At 46.3% G+C, this 25,070-nt stretch overlaps 1 protein-coding gene and 1 long non-coding RNA gene across 4 annotated transcripts in view; one reads left to right on the top strand and one right to left on the bottom strand.

The window, feature by feature from the left end:
- Positions 1 to 22,094, bottom strand: part of LOC138790085 (uncharacterized) — a 96,045-nt gene extending 73,951 nt beyond the window's left edge. The window contains exon 1 of the long non-coding RNA XR_011362836.1: positions 22,000 to 22,094. This is a non-coding gene — a long non-coding RNA (uncharacterized lncRNA). The remainder of the gene's footprint in view (positions 1 to 21,999) is intronic.
- The window catches only part of LARP1 (La ribonucleoprotein 1, translational regulator), a 44,216-nt gene continuing 30,521 nt past the window's right edge, over positions 11,376 to 25,070 (top strand). For all 3 annotated transcript variants that reach the window (XM_069969010.1, XM_069969021.1, XM_069969000.1), the window contains exon 1: positions 11,376 to 11,796. In XM_069969010.1, coding sequence (XP_069825111.1) covers positions 11,574 to 11,796 — 223 coding nt within the window. In that variant the 5' untranslated portion in view covers positions 11,376 to 11,573. The remainder of the gene's footprint in view (positions 11,797 to 25,070) is intronic.

The raw sequence follows: 25,070 nt of genomic DNA, 5'->3' as shown, positions 1-25,070 counted from the left end.
GAGCCAGTTTCACTGTACACCATGTTTGATAAATCTCCCCCATAGTATATACACTGCATATAGTATACTACACGGTATATACTGCACTGTGTGATACATAAATCATATTCACCTTGGTGTGAGGTTTGTTACTCTCGACACACAAGGCGTATGTGACATACCACGAACGGCCGCCGATTCATCGCAGATTTGTTTGACAGAGATGCAAATAATTATCACTACCTGCAAAGGTCTTCTCACCTGCGTGAGTGTGGGAAGAGGAGGGCGACAGAAAACACCTCCAACAACGTACAAAGAGCCATGGAATAGAAGATATTAAAGTGACACATAATGAGGTAGAAAAATAAAAAGAGCACAAAAAACGGCCATAAAAAAACAAACAAAAAGACCCACAAAAACCTATGTGTGAATGACACCTAAAGCTTCTGGCCCTTTCTGTTTCTGTATGAATTCTGTCCTGTAATCATGGTGTCACTGCTGTCTCTGTGCCATTGTATAGTAACAATTCATATATTCCCCGGCTGACAACTACTAATCTGCACCACCCTGTTTTCTGGTATTGTCATTGAGCCTTCTCCAGCTGCTTTTAGTTTTCGTAAATCGGTTACCAACAAATCTCTGCCCCTCCCTGTAGGGGGCACTGTGCACATGACATGTATGCTGTTGGCCAAGTCACACTTTCCCAATGTTCTCTCTTGGTTTGGTTACGGTAGTATTCCACGGGCTGATGGGGGCCCGATAATAACTGTAAACAAGAGCCGATCTGCGCTCATTTACTGGGCCTATTACACAGCACGATAATCGTTTAACAAGGGCTGCAGGGGCATCGTTACCGATGTCCTTGCAGCCCTTGCTTAAACTATACATTACCTATCCATGCTGCAGGGCTCCTCTTGCGGTCTTCTTCTCGCAGGACTGCGGCGGTCCCAGCCAGTGATTGGCTGAGAAGCTTGTCAGCTCAGACAGGCCACTTTGGAGCTTCAGCGCATGGGATCCAGTGAGAAGACTGCAAGAGGAGCCCTGCAGCATGTATAGGTAATGTATAGAGTAATCGTAAGCCGCCGGCTGCGCACCGCTATTACACGTAGTGATGCGTGGTCGTCGCCCGACAATTATAGGTCCAAACCTATATCAACGATCAGCTGATGATCGTTGTCATCGGCTGATGGTTGTGCTTATTACACAGAGCGATAATCGGCCGGATAGGGCCGATTATCATTCCGTGTAATAGTACCCTTACGGACTGATCACTTTCTTGTCTAGTGGCTTTTTCCAACCTGACCTTGTTCCGACCTTTAGCTCTGGCCCTGACTTGTAGGGACCATGACCTGGAATAATGATCTGGAAACTCCATGGGTGATGAATAGAGCATACGCAAGTCCAGTCTCAGCTCAGTTTAGATCTAGTGGCCAGAATGGAAACTGATTTTGGGTTTATTTTCTGATGACACATTCCCTTTAGGAATAAAGTCCATTTGTACGGCATTGGAAAACCAGTGGTTGGAGAAGTTGGATGCAGCCCTAGGGAGTCCGGGAGAACATGGATACAGCCATAGGCCATAGGCTGTTGGTGTCGACAAGGTAGTTGCTTGGACTCTGGATCCTAGGCTGGTCAACACCATCTGATCATCTCTTGGGGCTTGTTAATCTACTGATCCGATTTCCATCTGGCGCATAACCCACACTGGAGGACAACTAGGTGGGGCGGCCCAAAAATACAGCACTGTGCCCCATTTCATCTTATGGGGAAAGAATGGAACATTAGATCCAGCTTGTTGCATTAGTTCTTTCCAGAACTATGTAATCATCTTAAAGGGGTTCTTGGAGAAGATTTTTTAAAATTAACTAGTGCCAAAAAGTTACATAGATTTGTAAATAACTTCTGTTTAAAAATCTCAAGTCTTCCAGTACTTATCAGCTGCTGTATGTCCTGCGGGAAGTGGTGTACTTTTTCCAGTGTGACACAGTGCTCTCTGCTGCCACCTCTGTCCATGTCAGGAACTGTCCAGAGCAGGAGAGGTTTTCTATGGGGATTTGCTACTGCTCTGGACAGTTCCTGACATGGACAGAGGTGGCAGCAGAGAGCACTGTGTCAGACTGGAAAGAATACATCACTTCCTGCAGGACATACAGCAGCTGATAAGTACTGGAAGACTGGAGATTCTTAAATAGAAGTAATTTACAAATCTGCCTTAATCATACTTATTGATTTTTTTTTTTGGTCTGGAGTTCCCCCCTTAAAACCCTGTGATCAGCTGATGAACAAGTGTTATGGTCCATTTACACAGGAGGATTATCTGACAGATTACCTGACAAAGATTTGAAGCCAAAGCCAGAAACAGACTATGAACAGGGATCAGGTCGTAAAGGAAAGCCTGAGATTTCTCCTCTTTTCAAATCCATTTCTGGCCTTGGCTTCAAATTTTTTGCAGATAATCTGTCTGATAATCCTTCTGTGTAAATAGGCCCTTACACGGGTCATTAAGAGGAGCAAACGAGCGCTCGTTTGCTCCTCCTTTCCCGCTCGCTGCCGCCGCTATTCAACGTGGCAGCAGCGAGCGGGTGAGTGCGGGAGGGGCGGCGGGGGGGCTGCCCGGGTGATCGCTGATCGTCCGGGCAGCCCATAGGATATAGCAGCGTCTGTTGCCGACGCTCCTATTCAACGGAGCGATGGCAGCAGATCGCTGCTATATCAGTCGCTTGTTTTTCAACATGTTGAAAAATAAGCGACTGCAACGATCAGCCGACATGAACGATGTCGGCTGATTGTTGCACTCTATTCCACGGGACGATTATCGTCCGTAGCGGCCGATATCGGCCGAATACGGACGATAATCGTTCCGTGGAATAGGGCCCTTAGTCCATTCATCTGCTGATCGTTCGGTCTATTACACAAGGCAATAAACAACCATAATATGACCCTAATGGTGCGTTTACACAGAGATTGATCTGACAGATCTTTGAAGCCAAAGCCAGGAACAGCCTATAAACAGAGGCCATAAAGGAAAGACTGAGATTTCTCCTCTTATCAAATCCATTCCTGGCTTTGGCTTCAGATAAATCTCTCTGTGTAATTCCACTCTTAGAGGATCCACTTCTCTATAGGATTAGAGGATCCACATAACATCCCATATACTTTCGGATTGCTCGGCCCTGCACCTAGGGATCTTCAGCATCAGCTGTATAACTATATGGGATCTGGCCACATTTCCCTCCTCAGCAAGGCATCATGGGAGCTATCGCCTGCAGACAGTGATGGCCGACAGCATATGACTTAATATCCATATGGGAGAAAACACAACTAACCACACTGGGTCCTGTTATACGGAGAACACACAGGCCCATTGGTGTGACTGGGATCTTAGTTACCAGCAGCCACAATATTCCTATGGGACGTGTACAGGAAAACTGAAGCAAAAGTTTCTTTGCTTGATTCTCAAGGTGCCAAACCAGATCTGTCTATTATAAGGGATGAGTACATGTGAGCGTCTGCTTGTCGGATGCCGCTCTTTATAGGGGTTTATTTTGAGCAATGGGATTTAGACTAGAATCACACATGCCGTTTTTGATGCAGTTTTTTTTTTTCAAGCAAAAAACAGGAGTTGATTTGAAAGGAAGGAAAAGTATCAAGAAAAAATTCATAGTCCTAAAAAAAAAAAAAAAAGGTGCCATGTTGCTTTACATGCTCTATTATAGGGGTATTATTTGTCTGCAGGATATGTCTTAAAGTGTTTTGAGTTTTCAAACCAGCTGGTGTCAGAAAGTTATACAGATTTGTAATTTACTTCTATTTAAAAATCTGAAGTCTTCCAGTACTTATCAGCTGCTGTATGTCCTGCAGGAAGTGGTGTATTCTTTCCAGTCTGACACCTCTGTCCATGACAGGAACTGTCCAGAGCTGTAGCAAATCCCCATAGAAAACCTCTCCTGCTCTGGACAGTTCCTGACATGGACAGAGGTGTCAGACTGGAAAGAATACACCACTTCCTGCAGGACATACAGCAGCTGATAAGTACTGGAAGACTTCAGATTTTTAAATAGAAGTAAATTACAAATCTGTATAACTTTCTGACAGCACTTGATTTCTTTCTCCGGAGTTCCCCTTTAAATACCAAATAGATGCAGATCACCATTACTACAGTGACTAATGCAGTACTATGTCTGCACGACATCACCATAACCTCATTTACCACTGGCTACTGTGTAATGCCTTGGTTCTCCTGTGGTGTCGCTGTAGGGTAATTTAAAGGGGTTGTCCAGCGAAAATCTTTTTCTTTCAAATCAACTGATGTCAGAAAGTTATATAGATTTGTAATTTACTTCTATTAAAAAATCTCAAGTCTTCCCATACTTATTAGCTGCTGTATGTCCTGCAGGAAATGTTTTATTTTCAGTCTGACACAGTGCTCTCTGCTGACATCTCTGGCCGAGACAGGAACTTTCCAGAGCAGGAGAAGTTTTCTATGAGGATTTATAGAAAACCTGAGACAGAGTTCCTGTCTCGGCCAGAGATGTCAGCAGAGAGCACTGTGTCAGACTGAAAATAAAACAACATTTCCTGCAGGACAAACAGCAGCTTATAAGTATGGGAAGACTTGAGATTTTTTAATTGAAAAAAATTACAAATATACATAACTTTCTGCTATCAGTTGATTTGAAAGAAAAAGATTTTCGCTGGACAACCCACTTTAACACTGGCTGGCAGGTTCCCTAGCCATGATCCTAGTAGCGGGATCACTGGAGAGCGCTCCTTACTAGAAACTGTTTCCATGTTTTCCAGGAAGCCTTAGGGCTGCATCCAACTTCTTCAGTGACCGGTAATCAAATGCCCCCCCTCTACTCCTGACTTGGACTACACCTTTAAGGAATCAAAACGCATCCCTACCACTACTTAGGAGCTGCATTCGGTGCTTATAGGGTATTAGTCGCTATTAGAAAAGAAAGCAATAACCATTCAGGTTAGAGAGAAGCTGTTTACAGTATATAGCAGTACTATGTGATAGGGGACATAAAGGGATGCGACCTCCCAGATCGGCCCCCCTCCCCTCGGGAAGCCCTGGCCTGGTCGTACCCATGCTGTGCAGGCATGCTATGGTCACACAGATCCTTTAATCCCATCCCTGTGTTCCCTGTACATTGCTTGTACAATAGCCGCCTGGGGTCTGATGCTGGCATTGCATTTTCCTTGATAGTCGAGTCTTTTTTTCCCCTCGGTGATTCGCTGACCAGTTGCTGACAGTGTACTATTGGGATGCTCTAGATACATTGCAATGCAACCACCAGCGAGGGCGGTCGGGGGACTGTTTCATGTGGGTCATTTAGGAGTTTACGTCCTATGGGGCGGGTGACCGCGAGCTTAGTTCCCTGGTGACTAGTCGTGTTGTGAACTTGTACATACAGTCAAATGGGGGAGATTAATCAAACATGGTGTAAAGTGAAACTGGCTCAGTTGCCCCTAGCAACCAATCAGATTCCACCTTTCATTCCTCACAGACTCTTTGAAAAATGAAAGGTGGAATCTGATTGGTTGCTAGGGGCAACTGGGCCAGTTTCACTTTACACCATGTCTGATAAATCTCCCCCTTTAAAGAGTTGTCAGATTTAGGCAGACCCCTTTGCTTTACCTTAAAGGGGTTATCCCGGATTAAAAAAAAAAAAAAAAAAACAGGCTGCTTACTTACAGAAACAGCACCACACTGTCCTCAGTTTAGGTTTTCTATTGAAGTGAATGAAGCTGATTTGTAATACCACACACAACCTGAGGACAGGGGTGGCGCTGTTTTTGCAAAAAGTAGCTGTTTTTTTTTAAACAAGGATAAACCCTTTCAATTTAAAGGTGATAGCAGGTGATCCCTAGTATGGCTCCCTGATGCAGTAGACCATAGGCAATGGTTTTAGAGGTTTCTATCTGTTGTATAGCCATGGTGCCCGGATGTATACAGAGTATGGAGCCGGAAGCCTCAACTAAGCACATGCGTAGCCATGCCACTGGGTTACTGCAGCTCAGCACCTATAGAAGTGATAGGGAACTGTACTGTAGTACCCCAACGCCACCACTAACAATGCATGGAGCCAGAGCGCCAACCATGTACATTGTTTACATCCAGGTGCCATGGCTGAATCTTATAGAGGAGACTTGTATCTGCAGAATTTGGTGCCCAGAGATCTTTGGTTCCCCAGATTCCAGCAACCTTCTTCCTTTTCTATCCTGTTGCCACCCTCAGTTCTGTGCCTGATGCTCCCCCATTTAAAGGGGTACTGCAGCAAAATAGAATAAAAAATCTTTCAAATCAACCAGTGTCAGAAAGTGCCAGAGATTTGTAATTTACTTCTATAAAAAAAACAATTCAAGCCTTCCAGTACTTATCAGCTGCTGTATGTCCTGCAGGAAGTGGTGTATTCTTTCCAGTCTGGAGAGCAGGAGGGTTTTCTATGGGGATTTGCTGCTGTTCTCAGTTCCTGACATGGACAGAGGTGGCAGCAGAGAGCACTGTGCCAGAATGGAAAGAATACACCACTTCCTGCAGGACATACCGAAGCTGATAAGTATGGGAAGACTGGAGACTTTTTAATAGATGTAAATTACAAATCTATATAACTTTCTGACACAAGTTCAATTAAATTTCTTTTTTTCTGGAGTACCCCATTAACCCTATTACTACTCCTGCTGGGTTTCACAGTACCCCAGATAGTACCCCACAAAATAATGGTGCCAAAGTGTCCCATTTCGGGCCCCAAATGGTAAAGAAATATCATACAGTAAAGGTGCCCCCAAAATTAACAGTCCTACATTTTATACCTTAGAGAGAAACAGTGCCTGTTCTATTTAATAGTGGTCTTCTCAGTGCCCTCAAACAGTAATAGTGCTACTCTTTAAAAGAAATAATTAAAAAATATCAAATTTTCCAATACTAATCAGCTGCCGTATATCCTGCAGGAAGTGGTGTATTCTTTCCAGTCTGACACAGTGCTCTCTGCTGCCACCTCTGTCCATGTCAGGAACTGTCCAGAGTAGTAGCAAATCCCCATAGAAAACCTCTCCTGCTCTGGACAGTTCCTGACATGGACAGAGGTGGCAGCAGAGAGCACTGTGTCAGACTGGAAAGAATACACCACTTCCTGCAGGACATACATCAGCTGATAAGTACTGGAAGAGTTGAGATTTTTAAACAGAAGCAAATTACAAACCTGTCTAAATCTGACTAAAGTAATTATATTATAAAATCTTGCTGGAAAATATTTGGTGGTCGCAGCCATAAAGAAGGTGCCCCATAAAGTGCTGTAAAGCGACAATCAGGAAGACAACAGAAATCTCGGTGTAGTAATTCGGTTGAAGGGCTCGGATTGTGACTGGACGCATTCCTCCCTGTGAGAAGCAAACCGGTAGTACTGCTAGCACAGAGGATTACCTCATGTACACTGTACAAATACTGTGGGATAGAAGAAAATACATACAGTGTGACTCATAGTGTGCAAAGGGTATATAGAACATAAGCCACCCCAGGGAGCCGAGAGATTCAAGGTGTCCGGCGCGAAGAACGGACACTATGTCACACCGAGGAACTTTACTAAATGATCTAGTACCTGTAGTTCCCACACCTTATAATGCGAGTCCTGTGGATGGGATAATACAAAGGAGATACAATGTTGCAGATAAGGCCTGCCAGGGACTTGTTTACATCAGCTGTCTCAGAAGGGTTTTTGTGTCTTCAGCAGAAAGCAGCAGCTCAGAACTGGGGGAAGGAGACTGAATAGATAATAACAAATATGGAAAGAATTGTTAGTCTCACCATAGGCAACAAGATATCAAAAGTTATGTTTGAGTGGAATACCCCTTTAAGGCGATGGAATAAAGCAGGTTATTTTGGAATTCTACAGACATAGATTCAAGTCAGGATGTAAAGTTGTGTTTAGACTGAAGCGCTATTGAGTCTGCCTCCTATTTATAAGGGGGTTATAAGATCTCTACATTTCAGCTCATATGGTCACGCCTATATGTGAGTGAGTACCAATAAAGATCACAAGTCTATGATGTCTGCCATACTGTGTGATTCAGAGCCACTTACTTCTTAGCTTTATAATACATAGCAGGGGGGTAAAATACTTACCCCTTCCAACTCATCTCAGCTGCGAGAGAGTCCATGGCACGGCCACAGTGTCAGGAGTGAGTGCCACTGCTGTCTGCCACACTGTGGTCCTGCTGTCTACATTTCAACTTATATCATATATAGTACCAGTCTCAGTGCCGCAACAGAGCACCAGTCACCGCTGTCTGTCATAATGTGCTCCAGATCTGTACATATCTCATATGGCATGCCAGACTGTAGGTGAGTCGTTAAAGATGTTATTATCCAGTCTCCCTCCCCCAGTTCTGAGCTGCTGCTTTCTGATGACACAAATCTGTGTATGCTTTTCTTTCTGTGCCCCCCCCCCCTTTCTGAGATCACTGATCTGCACAGTATCTGCAACATTGTGGCATCTATGTAAAAAAAACCTACTGCAATTAACCCTCCCAGCATTACAAAGAAGCTACAATGTTGCAGATACTCCCTGCCAGGGGCTTTCCAGACTGTGAAGAATAAACCCCTTCCCGCAGGGCATACAGCAGCTGATAAGTCCTGGGAGATTGGTGATTTTTAAATAGAAGTAAATTACAAATCTCTGTCACTTTCTGTCACCAGTTGATTTGAAAGAAAAAAATAAAACACTAGAGTATCCCTTTAAGGATCACCAGTCTCTGCTGTCTGCCATACTGTTCTTCATGCATCAACCTGCCAACGCCACTCTATGCTGTCTGCCATGATATGCCTTAGCTGTCAAAATTCCAGCTGGTGATATGCCAGTCTATGAGTGGCACTCTAGATAACATGCCACATACTAAGTGCCAGTGCAGAGCCGCTGCCACTGCCGTCTACCATACCCACCGCAACATCTCTATAAAAACAGCAAGATTGATGGTAGTGGCATTCATGGACTGCATGCACTGCCACTGCTGTCTGCCATACCCACAAGCTCTGCCCACTGTGACACACCCACTCCATGGTGCCAGCCGCTACACTCTGTGAGTAGGGCTGTGCACAGAACGGTGCAGGGAGGGGCTCAGGTGTTAACATTTTTTTTTCCAACTTTAGGGTGCATTCACACCTACAGGATCCGCAGCAGATTTGATGCTGTGTTCAGTTATTTAAATGAAATCTGCTGCGGATCCGGTAAGTGTGAACGTACCCTTAGTAAATCCCATTCACTGCAATGTAACACTGGTAAAATACCACACCTGCCAAAGCGGACCGTAGTGACCCGGCTAGGGGCTACTCACAGTATATACAATGGTCTATAGATTAGGCCCCCTAGTGGTAGCAACATGTAGCTGTAACGCTGATATTAGAGCAGGGATGGGGAACCTTCGGCCCTCCAGCTGTTGCAAAACTACAACTCCCATCATGCCTGGACAGCCAAAGCTTTAGCTTTGGCTGTCCAGGCATGATGGGAATTGTAGTTTTGCAACAGCTGGAGAGCCAAGGTTCCCTACCCAGGTATGTCAGGTAGGTCTTTAGTGATCTCTGATGACTCCCCTATAGCGATTTCACACCATTAGTGCATGATGGGAGTTGTAGTTGTGCAAACAGGTGAAGGGCCACTCAATGGAGATCAATCCCATAAGGCCATCAGTACTGATCATCCTCTGTTTTACTAAGCTGACTCTAGGGATTTTAGGACATGATGGGAGTTGTAGTTTTGCAATAGCTGGAGAGGCACAGGTTGGAGAACACTTGAAGGGGTAGTTTACAGAAAAAAATCAAATATTATTAGTATTATTATTAAAGGGATCGTTCACAAGAAAAAAAAATCTTTCAGATCAACTGGTGTCAGAAAGTTATATAGATTTGTCATTTACTTCTATTAAAAAAAAAAAAAAATCTCAAATCTTCCAGTACTTATCAGCTACTGTATGTCCTGCAGGAAGTGGAGTATTCTTTCCAGTCTGACACAGTGCTCTCTGCTGCCACCTCTGTCCCTGTCAGGAACCGTCCAGAGCAGGTGAGGTTTCCTATGGGGATTTGCAACTGCTCTGGACAGAGGTGGCAGTAGGGAGCAATGTGTCAGACTGGAAAGTATACACCACTTCCTGCAGGACATACAGCAGCTGATTTGAGACTTGAGAATTTTTAATAAAAGTATATGACAAATCTGTATAACGTTCTGACATAAGTTGATTTTAAGGTTGGTTTTTTTTTTCCGGTGAACTATCCCTTTAAGAATAATCCTAATAAAACTAGCCTTAAACTAGCCGCCACCCAGGATGACCAGACACATCTATAACTAATAGAACTGGACTATTCTAGAACAGTGTTTTAAAACTACAACTCCCAGCATGCCCCGACAGCTGGCGAGCCACAGATTGGGGATATACCGCCTGATGATGTGAACAGGATCTAGAGCTGGAACACCCCTTTAAATATTTGTCACCCAGGATAACCAGATGAATAGGGAAAAATCACTGGTATGGAGTTACAAAACTACAACTCCCAGCATGCCCTGACAGCCTTCTGCAGTGGGAAAGCACTTCATAATGTATACAGCAGGGGGTATAGGGAACCTTGGCTCTCCAGCTGTGGCACAACTACAACTCCCAGCATACCCTGACAGCTTTCTGCAGTGGGATAGCACTTCATGTATACAGCAAGCGTATAGGGTACATTGGCAAAACTACAACTCCCAGCATGCACTGACAGCCTTCTGCAGTGGGAAAGCACTTCATAATGTATACAGCAGGGGTATAGGGAACCTTGGCTCTCCACCTTTGGCACAACTACAACTCCCAGCATGTCCTGACAGCCTTCTGCAGTGGGATAGCACTTCATAATGTATACAGCAGGGGTATAGGGAACCTTGGCTCTCCAGCTGTGGCACAACTACAACTCCCAGCATGCCCTAACAGCCTTCTGCAGTGGGATAGCACTTCATAATGTATACAGCAGGGGTATAGGGAACCTTGGCTCTCCAGCTGTGGCAGAACTACAACTCCCATCATGCCTGGACAGCCTTCGGCTGTCCAGGCATGATGGGAGTTGTAGTTTTGCCACAGCTGGAGAGCCAGGGTTCCCTATTCCTGGAACAGCCTTTGAAATAGTTGTCACCCATGATAACCCAGACATATGTATAACTTTGATATAAAACTACAACTCCCAGAATGCCATGAGGGTCTGTTGGGAGTTATAGTTGCACAGCAGCAGGGTGTATATATATAATGGCTGAGCCCCCGCTCTCAGCTATGACTGACAGACCGGGAGCCATGACTGGGGCTGCAGCTGACCCTCAGCCCCGCCCCTTCCCTCCTCCCTCCCTGGAGCCAGCGGGGGCGCGCACGTCGGCGTGTCTCAGAGCGCGGCCCCGCACAGCCCATCGCGTGGTCTTCCTTGGCTTCCATATTGCAGCGGTAACCTCGGGATTCCGCCCGGTGTGATCGAGAGCCCGGTGATCTCCTATCCTCACCCCTCGCCCGTCTAGGTGATCGGTACAGAGCGGCTCGTCCCCGCCCGGGAGGAGGAGGTGGTGGTGAGGGGGGCAAGGGACATGGCGACTCAGGTAGAGGCTCCGCTCATGCCACCGCCGCCCCTGCAGCAGCAGCAGCCGCCGCTACCACCGGACACCGAGGTGGACGGAGCTAAACCGGAGCAGGACGGAGACGATGGGCAGGGGCGCAAGGAGTTCGTGGAGGCTCCGCCGCCCAAGGTGAACCCCTGGATCAAGCCTAGTGGCGGCCCCGGGGGCCCGGTGAATGGGCAGATGTGTGCAGGTAGGTGCTGGCCGGGGTGTGAGTGCGGGGAGTGTCCCGGCTCACTGTCGGGGGGTCCCGGGGATGACACTGCAGGCAGGCGGGTGGAGGAGCGCTGGCTCCCGACCAGCACCCAGACATTCGCTGGCTCCCCACTGCCATGCCGATGACGTCATGTGGGGAGGTGGGCGGGGTTAGAACCCGAGAGGTTCCGAGCCCTCCACGTTCCGATGTTGCAGGCCGGACCGTACCACTCTTATATGGACGGGTCCATGTGCACAGTCCAACGTTCCATTTTAGAACGTTCACGGTCCAACGTTCTCGTAGCCCCGCCCCCCCCGCGGCTACCCAGCATTCCGCTGCAGACAGGCAACGTGGGTCGCTGCTCCTAGGCCGGAGCGCCTCTCTGCCCCGTGCACACCGGCCTGAGCGCTCACCTTGCGTCACATTGCGGCTTGGCTTGTGTTACACGGTGTCAGGGCGGGAGCGGCTGCGGGCCGAGCGGATCCACCGGTGACAGATCGTGCACTGGCTGTGCTGGGGGCTCCGCCATGTGGGTGACCTCCCCCCAACCTGTGCAGGACTACAACTCCCATCATGCCTAGAGCCAGCTCAGTGTGATCACTACTGGTGACCTTATAGAAGGGCTCTCCAACCTGTGCAGGACTACAACTCCCATCATGCCCAGAGCCAGCTCAATCACGTGATCACCACTGATTACCTTATGGAAGGGTTCTCCAACCTGTGCAGGACTACAACTCCCATCATGCCTAGAGCCAGCTCAATCACGTGATCACCACTGATTACCTTATAGAAGTGCCCCCAACCTGTGCAGAACTACAACTCCCATCATGCCCAGAGCCAGCTTAATGTGATCACTACTGATTATAGAAGTGCCCCCAACCTGTGCAGAACTACAACTCCCATCATGCCCAGAGCCAGCTTAATGTGATCACTACTGATTACCCTATAGAAGTGCCCCCAACCTGTGCAGGACTACAACTCCCATCATGCACAGAGCCAGCTTAATGTGATCACTACTGATTACCCTATAGAAGTGCCCCCAACCTGTGCAGAACTACAACTCCCATCATGGCCAGAGCCAGCTCAATCACGTGATCACTACTGGTGACCTTATAGAAAGGTTCTCCAACCTGTGCAGGACTACAACTCCCATCATGGCCAGAAGCAGCACCGTGTGATTACTACTGATTACCTTATAGAAGGGTTCTCCAACCTGTACAGAACTACAACTCCCATCATGCCCAGAGCCAGCTCAATCATGTGATCAGTACTTATTACCTTATAGAAGGGTGCCCCAACCTGTGCAGGACTACAACTACCATTATGCCCAGAGCCAGCTCAATCATGTGATCACTACTAATTACCTTATAGACGTGCCCCCCCAACCAGTGCAAAACTACAACTCCCATCATGCACAGTCAGCTATTGATGACCTTATAAAAGGGTTCCCCACACTGTTGCAGAATTACAACTCCCCTCATGTCCTGACAGCAGGAGTCAGCTCAGGGAAGTGGGGGGATTGCTCCTCATTACCTTTTATAATGCAGAACTACAACTCCCATCATGCCCTGACAGCTAGTCAGCTCAGGGGAGTGGGGGGATTGCTCCTCATTACCTTTTATAATGCAGAACTACAACTCCCATCATGCCCTGACAGCTAGTCAGCTCAGGGGAGTGAGGTGATTGCTGCTGAGTACCTTATAGTGTTGCTTGCTCCTTATAACAGTGGTAGCAACCTCTAGCTGTTGCAGAACTACAACTCCCATCATGCCCTTACAGCAAGAGCCAAGTCACTGGTGTTAGACGACTGCTTATGAATACCCGGTTGCGGTGATTGATCCTCATTACCTTTATAGCAATTGTCTATAACTTGTAAAACTACAACTCCCATCATACCCTGACAGCTGACGTCACTTCACAGCAGCTGTCTGTTGATTTCGTTCCCAGCCCCTGACTCCCTAGCTGTTGCAAAAACTACAACTCCCATCATGCTGTGATCTCCGTCTGCTGCATAACTACAACTCCCATCATGCCCTACCCCTCTGGCGAGACTCCCGTGCTTTGCTGGCACTCTATAAATAGCTCCGGCTACTCTTCCCAGGCTATAAGTGGTGATTAGTGGGCATAAATCTTCAGCTCCATGAGGGGCAGGGGGTAAGAAGTGCTGCCTGCCGGGAGGAGGCCACATGTGCTAAGTAGCTTTAGCACCTCCTTGTTACGCTGCTGCCGGCGGCGGCCATGTGCTGCACACTGCTGGAGGCCTTGATGCAACAAGTAGCTGCACTTAAAGGGACCTCTGAGAGAGATACTAATAGGGGAAGATTTATTAAACATGGTGCAAAGTAAAACTGGCAACCAATCAGATTCCACCTTTCATTTTCCAAAGAGACTGTGAGGAATGAGAGGTGGAATCTGATTGGTTGCTAGGGGCAACTGAGCCAGCACTACTCTACACCATGCTTGATAAATCTGTAGGCCTCAGTAATATGTCTATGGTCTCATAAGCCTATGGCAGGGGTACAGAATCTTGGCTCTCCAGCTGTTGCAAAACTACAACTCCCATCATGCCTGGACAGCCAAAGGCGAAGGCTTTGGCTGTCCAGGCATGATGGGAGTTGTAGTTTTGCAACAGCTGGAGAGCCAAGATTCTGTACCCCTGCCATAGGTCCCAAACAAATCAGTACTCAGTCTAATGCTGCGTTTACACGAAATGACAATTCGCCCAATCCATCAACGATTTGGTTTTGATAACGATCAGCGTTTGGATGAATAAATCGTTAGAAAAATCGTTATTGCGATAGTTTTTAAGATAGTTTAAGCCCATCATTCACGTAGGGTGAATCTTCAAAAGACTGTTTACACGAAGCCACCTGCGAATTTTTAGCGATAGACTTGAGAACATGTTGAAAGATCAAAATGAACGATTACTTGCTTGTCGCCTGATCGTTTGCTGTGTTTACACGAAACGATTATCACTTAAATGCCATAGTTATTGCGAAAATTTGAACGATAATCGTTCCGTGTAACGCAGCATAGGACTCCTATCCTGTGGGCAATATGGTGGAGGCCTAGTTGGTCCCAAGCTTGCTATGTTACCTCACGACAGCCGACTGAGGACTCTCACTACTTTACTCTAAAATATATTGTACCATTAACATCATGGGACAAGACGTTGGATTACTGTAGTGTTGTAATATTTAAAGGGGTTGTGAATGATACGGAAGGGTTAGTTAGCGAGGGCTGAAGAGTGGATCCCGCAAAATGTATGATGATGCACGGGTAGAGATGAGCGAACCTCGAGCATGCTCGTGTTGATCCAAACCCGAACTTTCGGTATTTGATTGGCGGCGGCTGCTGAAGTTGGATAAAGCCCTAAGGCTATGTGGAAAACATGGATATAGTCATTGCTGTATCCATGTTTTCCAGACAACCTTAGAGCTTTATCAAAGTTCAGCAGCCCCAGCTAATCAAATGCCGATCGTTCGGGTTCGGATCGACCCGAACCTGGTTCGCTCATCTCTAATAAGAACCATTATCTGACCTTAGGGACCGATTTCAGGTGATCGATCTCTAATCTAGTCCCCATAGTGATTCCCCTGATGGTATCTATATAGAGTCTTTGGTCAGGTGGACCTCCACCAATGGGCATGAAGTGAGTACGTCGCGTGTGTGAGCGGAGATCTGTTCTCCATGGAGCCTCCGAACATTTATTTCACGGGACGATTATCGTTTGCATAATTGTTAACGATTTCAAACGACCGCTATTGCGAACGGCCTGAAATCGTTCACCTATTTACATGGAACGATAATCGTTACTTATGATCGTTCTTGCAGTCGGCGCTATTGCGTTTGTTGCTACTGCAAACGGCCGAACGTCAATGCGAACGAGCAACGATAAAAATAGGTCCAGGTCTTATTAAACGATCAACGATTTCTCGTTCGTCGTTTAATCGTTAACTGCTCTTTAACCGAACGATTATCGTTTAGATCCGAACGATGTAACCATAAGTCGAACGATAATCGCCCCGTGGAATAGGGCCCTAAGCGTGTGGCGTTTGATTACCAATGGCTGAAGAGGTTGGATGCAACCCTAGGGAGCCCTGGAAAACATGGATATGGCCATAGGCTTTATGAACGTTTTCTTGGACTCCCTGGTGTTCGCCTGACCGGTGAGAGTTGCAGCGATCAGGTTCTCAGCAATCAGCTTATCCTGCGCATTGTACTTACCCCTTTAAAGGAGAAGTCCGGCCAATTTTAAAATCTGTCAGAATTTGAGCAGGAGTACAAACTTACCTCTCCCTGTGCCCACGGTGAGCGACGATACCCCCTACTCAGGAAATCAGTGACTGGAGCGAAGTCCCGCCCCAGTCACTGATTGGCTGAGCGGCCAGTCCATCAGCCGGGTCGTGGGGGTCCCGAGGTTGATCTCACCGCGGGAACAGGAAGAGGTAAGTTCGTATTCCTGATCAAATTATCCCCTGCTGGCTGCCAGATTTTAAATTTGGCCCGACTTCTCCTTTAGGACGAACTTTTAGGTTTGAGAGTTGTGAATTGTCCTTACAGTATTTTGGCGTCGGCCATGACTGTACAGCTTGTAGAGTAGAGCAGTTGTTGTGTTGTCATCGACTATTAGGAGTTTACTAAAACGGTGACATCTGGTATGACTGCCTTTCCTGTTGTCACCATTGCCAAAAAAAAGGGGGGGGGGCTAAAAAAAATAATAAATAAAACCATCACAATATAAAAGTGCTGATGTCAGTCTAAGGGGAACGAACATGTTACAAATACTCTAAGAGGAAATATGTAATGGTAGTAAAGGGAACTCCGGCTTACCCTAGCACAGCAAGAGTGCTCTCAGCTTGCTAGCCACAGAGGCTACCACTAAAGAGTCACCTTATGTGACCATCCCACTACTCTCTAAGTCGCTGTGAGTGTTATAGTACATGGTTGTGGCCCATGATATCCCTATAGGCCATAAGTCACTGCAGCTTGGCACGGTGGGACAACAAAACTATATAAATGTTCATTCATAATCGGTGCATAAAGTGTTATAGCAATAACTGACTTAAAGGGGGTGTCCAGCCCTAGCAAAAATTTTACAATCTTATAGAAATCTGTCATACTCACCTGTCCTGATCTCCCAGTCTCCGCTGCCCACCACTACTTTTATGAGGTGTCGACCCCACAGGAACTGGCCTGTTCGTCAATCTCTGGCTGTAGCGGTGACCCATCTTGATGATGCACTCCCTTTCGGGTCAATGTATCACAAAAATCAGAGGAAAGCGGAAACCTTAAGTGACTGACTGTCAGTTCTGGGGGATCAGGGCAGGTGAGTATTGGCTCAGTAGTTCATGAGAGTAAATGGAGCTGCAGTATGCGTGCCTGACCACTGTTCATTGTAGGACATGAAGCTTGTTGTGGTAAGCGAGGGTCCCTGCCGTCATAGCCCACCAATCATATACTTATCACCTTGAGGATCAGTAATAAGTTGTAATCTTGGGATAAAGCACGCAGTTAGTCTTGAAGTGTTAGTTCCCTTTCATTAAAAAAAAAAAATTGACATGTCAATTCAGAGCTGTATTCACAATTCTGCTGGACACTGTAGACCTGATTGCAGCAACAGATTTCAGTATAGCTGTTGGTTTGGAGACGTCTCTTCACGGAATCGTACGTTATGCGCAGACATGAGCTAGCAAGGGTTCTTGGGAGATTTCAGCGCAGAATTGTGAATGCAGCTCTAGGATAACATGATTTTATGGAATGACTCAACTTTTTGATAAAGAATATAGACTTGACTAAAATATAGGAAAAAGGAGTTGAAATTCCCCCCCCCCCCCCCCCCCCCCCCCCCCCCAACGGCTCCGCACTTGGCCCTAGGTGAACATCAAAGGGCCTGTGGGTCATTGTAGTCTGGACTTGGTGATTCTCTGTTGCCCCGTAGCCTCAGGCAATCCTCCTCACTTGCCAGAGGAAATAGTGGGGCTCAGTATAGCAGCCACACCTGGGGGGGGGGTCACCTTTTGTGTTTGCTCTGTGGGTGGGGGTCCGCTCACAAGGTCTCCTGGCTTTGACATGCAGATAACATTCACATTCTCCCCATATGTTGGGGGGGAGATTAGATTATTACCATTGCATTACAATAGGCTTGCTAATGGAGGGAAGAGGCTCGCATTTAGAGTGGTTTTTACTATCTCTTAAAGTGATGGCATATGGCTAGTTTATGACTGTAAGACAAGGGGGGGGGGGTTGAAAGTTTTTGGAAGTGCATAGTTTATATGGAACAGCAGTACGTATGCTAGAAGGTCATGATTGGTGGGTGACCCACAGGTCGGACCCCCACGCTCATGGTCTATCCTGTGGCCGCGTAAAACATAGTAAGGCTAGGTTCACACTGTGTTTTCAGCATCCGTTTAACGGATCCGTTTTTTGCAAAAAAACAGATGCATTTGTGTGCATCAGTTTTTGATCCGTTTTTCCATTGACTTCTATTATAAAAAAAGGATCAAAACGGATGCGTTTTTTTTTTTTTTTTTTTTTGACGCACAATAAAGTACTGTTGACACTACTTTTTTGACCGTTACAAAAAAAAAACGGATCCGTTAAACGGATGCTGAAAATGCAGTGTGAACCTATCCTAATCAATGTGAAACAAGATCCATCCTTATTCCCATCTATGGATGGTTTATTCCTTAAAGGGGTTAACTTTCTTTAATAAACAGCACCCCCTTTTCCCCTTAGTTTGTCTATGGTATTGCAGGTGAGTTTTAATACCATACTGAACCCAAGGACAGGTGTCCATATTACAGGCTGTCCCCAGGATAGGGAGTAACTAGCCGCTCTGGTGGGACCCCCTGCTGATTATGAGAATGGGGGTCAATTATCCTCTGTATGAATGGAGCGGTAGTGGGCGTGCACGGCCAACACGCAACTCATTCTTTATGGGTACAAGTGCTGCCCTTATGTTCGGAAGTAGAGACTAGATTAGCGCAACTCAATCGTGATAGTCCTCTAGAGTAGGGATGGGGAACCTTCAGCCCTCCAGCTGAATACAGCCATAGCATTCTCGAGTTGTGCTCTAGACTGGAGTGATAGTGGGCATGCTCGGCCGCAGCTCATCTAATCTCTACTCCATTCACACGAAGGAACCCTTATTCTTAGGAGTGGTGGGGGCACTTGTGTATAGGCGATGACTCTTAATAACCTCTAATTCTAGTGTATATGACCAGTTTATAGGGCAGAAGTGAACACACGCACATGAGGTAGCGTCTAATCCGAATCCACAGCATGTCCGTTTCTTACATGTGGTTTTTCACGTGGGAACGTCAATCTTAGTAATACATCTTTTGCAAGCATTTAAAGGGATTATCCTGCGAAAATCGTTTTCTTTCCAATCAACTGGTGTCAGAAAGTTATACAGATTTGTAATTTACTTCTATTGAAAAATCTCTAGTGTTACAGTACTTATCAGCTGCTGTATGTCCTACAGGAAGTGGTGTATTCTTTCCAGTCTGACACAGTGCTCTCTGCTGCCACCTCTGTCCAGAGCAGGAGAGGTTTTCTATAGGATTTGCTACTGCTCTGGACAGTTCCTGACATGGGCAGAGGTGATTTTTTTTTCACTGTATAACCCCTTTAATTGTCTTTTTTAAAGGGGTCCTTCAAGATTTTTTTTTTTTTTTTTTTTTTTTTTAAATAAGGCTGCTTTCTTCAAGAAACAGTGCAGATCCTATCCTTATTCTGTGTGTGGTATTGCAGCTCCCTTCCATAAAAAGACAGGTGCGACCCTTTTTTTTTTTTTTTTTTTTTTTTTTGCATGGTTATGCTAACTGGATCAGTTGCAGTAAATCTGCATGTGTGAACATACCCTTAGGCTGGTGTCCCATGAGTGTGTTACACGTGCATCTTTTGCATCTGTATCCCCCCACCCTTCCCCCTTGGGTATTTCGCGCTGTGTGAACATACCCATAGACTCGCACTTTAGTGACAGGTGTGTAAGACTGCCGGCTGAGCGGTGAGCCCTTCCCTCAGGATCTCCGTACAGGGGCAGGTCCTCCTATAGTAGTGCTGGTATTACACGCTGACAGGTGCTTCACATACAGGGAACCGCGATTATGCGTTTTGTTCCGGTAATCTCTTAATCTCCTCCATTCCAGCTAAAGACGTCGGCTCTAGACCCCGGCCTCGGATCAGATGCTCTCGGCATATGCTGGTTCTGCTGTAAATGCAGAGAATTCTGCTGCTGCTGCTTCTGTGTTTCCACTGAAAACATGAATGAAATCCACATGACTGCTCTGGGCCATACGTGTCCTTAGCGTGTCACTTCACCATGTCGTGTAGCTAGGAAGGCGGCCATGATGCTTCTAGGGCAGGCAATAGTCACCTAGGTCAGGTATGGGGAACCTTTGGCCCTTCAGCGGTTGCAAAACTACAATTCCCATCATGCCCGGACAGCCAAAGCCTTCGGCTTTGGCTGTCCGGGCATGATGGGGGGAATTGTAGTTTTGCAACCGCTGGAGGGCCAAAGGTTCCCCATACCTGACCGAAGTCTTTGATGTCCCTCTATGCCACCATATCTGGTTGCATATCCTGCCATACACGTGAAGGGACAGCTCAGCTAAGTGTGTTCATCTGCTTTGATTTGGGAGGTGAACAGTTAAACCACACAATGGCTTATCTGTTCCATAGAAGTAGGATTGGGCACTTGAAATAGAGTATGTCTGATCCTTCTAGCTTGACGTGTTGGAAGCCCCTGTAAATATTAGAAATCTAACCAAAGCTGGAGCCTTCGGTCGACTTTTTCTAGTGAATATAGTGGCCTTCAAGGGGTCGTCTGGGATAATTTGACTATTTCCTCTGCTGTGGGGGACATGTCAGAGATTTATACTTACCTGTCCCAATGATTTCAAAACATCTGGTTATGTGCTGTTCCTGCTGAAAATAGAAGCTCAGTATAGACTCTGCTCAGCTTCTAATTTCAGCAGGAACAGCACCAGATGTTTTAAAATTACTGGCAGGCGGAACGGGACAGGTAAGTATGTATCTCTGATGTCCCCTGCAGCACAGTAAGGTATCATTTTATCCCAGGCCAACCCTTTTTAAAGGGGTGGTTCAGTAAAAAAAAAAAAAAGCGTTCAAATAAACTGGTGCCAAAGATTTGTAATCTACTTTTATTAAAACAAAAATAAAATCTATAGGCTTCCATGTCCTGCAGGAAGTGGTATATTCTTTGCAGTCTGACACAGGGCTCTCTGCTGCCACCTCTGTCCAGAGTAGTAGCAAATCCCCATAGAAAACCTCTCCTGCTTTCCAGACTGGAGAGACTACACCACTTCCTGTAGGACATACAGCAGCTGATAAGTATTGGGAGACTGGAGATTTTTTATTAGAAGTAAATTACAAATCTTTATCACTTTCTCTAGTTGATTTGATTGAAGAAGAGTTTGCTGAAATACCCCTTTAAATGGTAAATATCACTTTTAATAAGTTTGATCAGTTGCAGCCTGGGTGTTCAGACCTCAATAAGTCGGGAAAGATTTGCGCACTAAATGTGTTCACTCCCCAGCCCTTTGCACGAGAGGGGCTCCTAATCTAAATCCATAGTGCTGTCTTGTGTCGCACAGAGAGAGAAGTGCTCAACTCGCTCTTCTCTCTGCTGTATGGAGAGTTTTTTTTTTTTTCTATTGGGAGGGGGCGGGTAATGGTGCTTTAGGGAGTAGTCCTGCCTGTATTTTTGCCACAGCTGGGGAGGTTGGTGGGGTTGACGGTTCCCCACCCCTGACATAGGGCGATCTAGTGGTATCTTGTGGGGTCTAGATCTCCGCCAGTAGTGCTCTGTAAGGTGTTGTGCTGCCGCTCTTCATCACCTTAGATCCTATCTACTTGCAATTTGCCAGATGTTGCTTCAGGCAAGAATGGACGGATTCCAGCAGAAACTGCACAGAACAGGTTAACCCCAAGACTGCTGCTGGCATCTGCTCCTAGAAAATACCTTTATCAAGGCGACTTTATGGGTTTCCTTACAGATGACAATGGCGCGGAATTGGGGCGTTGGGGTTTGGTCTGCACTAGGAAGATCTGGGTCCTGGTGTATTTGTATAATCCTATTGGGTGGCCAGGAAGGGGTTAAAGCCATGTTGTAATAAATTTTATAGTAACTTATAGGGCACCTGCCGTATGCACTGATATGTTGATATAGCGTACCTGTGGGTGCCCGTACTGTCATATGGTATCTTGGTGAAGCACTGTATACTCCTGTAGAGGTAAGAATCCAATGGGAGTTGTATAGGCCTACAGGGGGAAATTTATCAAACATGGTGTAAAGTGAAACTGGCTCAGTTTCCCTTAGCAACCAATCAGATTCCACCTTTCATTTTACAAAGAGTCTGTGAGGAATGAAAGGAGGAATCTGATTGGTTGCTAGGGGCAACTGAGCCAGTTTCACTTTACACCATGTTTGATAAATTTCCCCCTTTAAAGTATTAATCCATACAACCAGGACCTCCAGAATGAAAACCATAGGGTTGGCATTAGCCCATGCAAACAACATAAGGGACCACTGCCAACTATATATTGGATCCAAGACCATAGATGCCATCTTATCATATAGAGGGCTCCCAACTCATTTCATCATCTGTTACCCTTAAAGGGGTTGTCCAGCGCTACAAAAACATGGCCACTTTTCCCCCTCTTTTGTCTCCAGGTCAGGTGCGGTTTGCAATTAAGCTCCATTTACTTCAATGGAACTTGAGTTTGAAACCCCACCCAATCTGGAGACAAGGGGGAAAAGTGGCCATGTTTTTGTAGTGCTGGATAACCCCCTTTAAAGGCCTATCCCAGAGGTAGGGAACCTTGTGTGTCCAGCTGTTGTAAAACTACAACTCCCATCATGCCTGGACAGCCTTAGCTTTGGCTGTCCAGGCATGATGGGAGTTGTAGTTTTGCATCATCTGGAGAGCTAAGGTTCCCTACCCCTGGGCTATCCCAACTCCTAAGGATACCCTCTATCCACAGCTGACTTTCAGGACCCCTACTGATTTGGAGAATCCTCTAAATGGGGTGCGCTATGGTCGGCCATGTCCCTTGAACTTCAGGGACACTTCTAATCTCCTGATTAGTAGGGATCTCAGGGGTTTAACTCCCATCATCCATTTGTGACCCCTATATTGTGAATAGTTGGGTATATACCCCCTTATAAAGGAAGAGTCACTATATATCCATTTATTAGCCCTCCAGCTTGTACTGAACCACAACTCCCATCATGCTGAGCTGTCCAGTTATGATGGGAGTTGTAGTCTTGCACGCCCTTAAGTTTTTCTTATTTTACCCATTGTTCTTGACCTCAGAGGCTGAACCCTGTATACGGCTCATCTAGTAACAATGAGCACAGTATATACTCCTAGGGTCCGTCTACCTGGTAGAGTTTGTATCTGCACCTTGGCAACTGACTTGTATCTGACTCCTCTATGACTCCCATGTTTTGTTTCTCCATCCCTAGGACACCTCCGATCCTGAGGGTTGTAGTCACAACAGTCTTGTTTGTGTACGCTCTGCGGCCTCCATCCCGGGCGGCCATTGTGCTGATAGATGTTGGCAGTGGCTGGTGGGTTGTCACTATACATGTGCAGAGGGCTTGACCATTAGTTTGGATGGGGGGTTGTTTGTGTCTCCTCTGCTAGGTGTGGAGGAGGGGAGACCTGTTTATCCAGCCGGCCCTCCTTCAAGAAGTCTACGTACAACTTCTCTAAAACCTGTTTGGTCATTGCAGGACATGGCCCTTTGTATAGGTCAGTGAACTCCCGTCCAGCTTGTGCAAAACTACAACTCCCATCATGCCCTGACAGCTGAAGGCTGCACATCTCCCTGTGTAATAGGGTGAATAAGCCTGTGATCGCTGGGTGGCCCTGTCATTATGATCATCCAGCTATGTAATTGGCTACTTAAAGGGGATATCCAGGCTTCAGGTAACATGGTTACTTTCTTCCAGAAACTGCACCACTCATGTCCTTAGTTTGGGTGTGGTATTACAGCTCAGTTCTCTTGAAGTGAATGGAAGTGAATTGTAATATCACACACGACCTGAAGACAGGTATGGTGCTATTTGAATAGTTGTTGGGGGAGCTCTGATTAAATTAAAGGGGTTCTCCATAGGGGGGGAAAGAAATGCTCAAATCAACAGGTGTCAGAATGGTATACAGATTTGTAACCGACTTCTATTAAAATCCGAAGTCTTCCAGTACTTATCAGCTGCTGTATGTCCTGCAGGAAGTGGTGTATTCTTTTCAATGTGACACAGTGCTCTCTGCTGCCACCTCTGTCCATGACAGGAACTGTCCAGAGCAGGAGAGGTTTTCTATGGGGATTTGTCCGTTCCTGACATGGACAGAGGTGGCAGCAGAGAGCACTGTCAGACTGGAAAGAATACACCACTTACTGCAGGGCATACAGCAGCTGATGAGTACTTTAAGACCTTTTATATAGTCATTTACAAATCTGTATAACTTTCTGACACCAGTCAGAAGAGTTCCCCTTTAAATACTGCAAGGAAATGAAGCATTCACCATGCAGTTTTATTGTGTGAACACAGCCTTATGGCGCAGTCGGCACAATAAATCGGTCTAATAAATAATCGCATAGATGGTCATATACTATGGAAGGGATAGGAAACCTGGCACTCTCTTGTTGCAAATATACAATTCCCATCAGGCTACAGCCGTCCAGGCATGATGGTAACTGTAGTTTTAGACCATCTGGATCACAGGTGTTAAACTCAGGCTCTCCAGCTGTTGCAAAACTACAATTCCCATCATGCCCGGGCTTTGGCTGTCCGGGCATGATGGGAGTTGTAGTTTTTCCAACAGCCGGAGGGCCTGAGTTTGACACCTGTGATTGAGATGGTGTAAAATTACTGTTACCATCATGCCTGGACGGCTGAAGCCTGATGGGAATTGTAGTTTTGTAACTACATAGTGCCGCCATATAGTTTTCAGACCTGACCCCGCCCTTCGTTCTCCATATACCTGTGACTGTTGTAGACTGACTGACTGACTTTGGGCCTCGTGGTCGGACTAGTAGTAACCACCACACTGTTAGGAAGTGAAACACTAGAACAGAATTATGAAATGTGCGATAACCGGAGCTGCAGGGCAGCATTATGGAGCGCTGCTGCTGGGGCTGGATTAACTATGTGTCACAGAGCTGATGCAACAGGTAGACTCTCTGCCCGCTGCAGCTTTATACAAGAGCGGCATTGGGTGCCAAGTGGTTTGCAGACT

This window comes from Dendropsophus ebraccatus, chromosome 1 (assembly GCF_027789765.1).
Source record: "Dendropsophus ebraccatus isolate aDenEbr1 chromosome 1, aDenEbr1.pat, whole genome shotgun sequence".
In the NCBI taxonomy this organism is placed as follows: domain Eukaryota; kingdom Metazoa; phylum Chordata; class Amphibia; order Anura; family Hylidae; genus Dendropsophus; species Dendropsophus ebraccatus.
The sequence above is the reverse complement of the archived record's forward strand: the minus strand, read 5'-3'. Positions and strand labels throughout refer to the sequence as shown.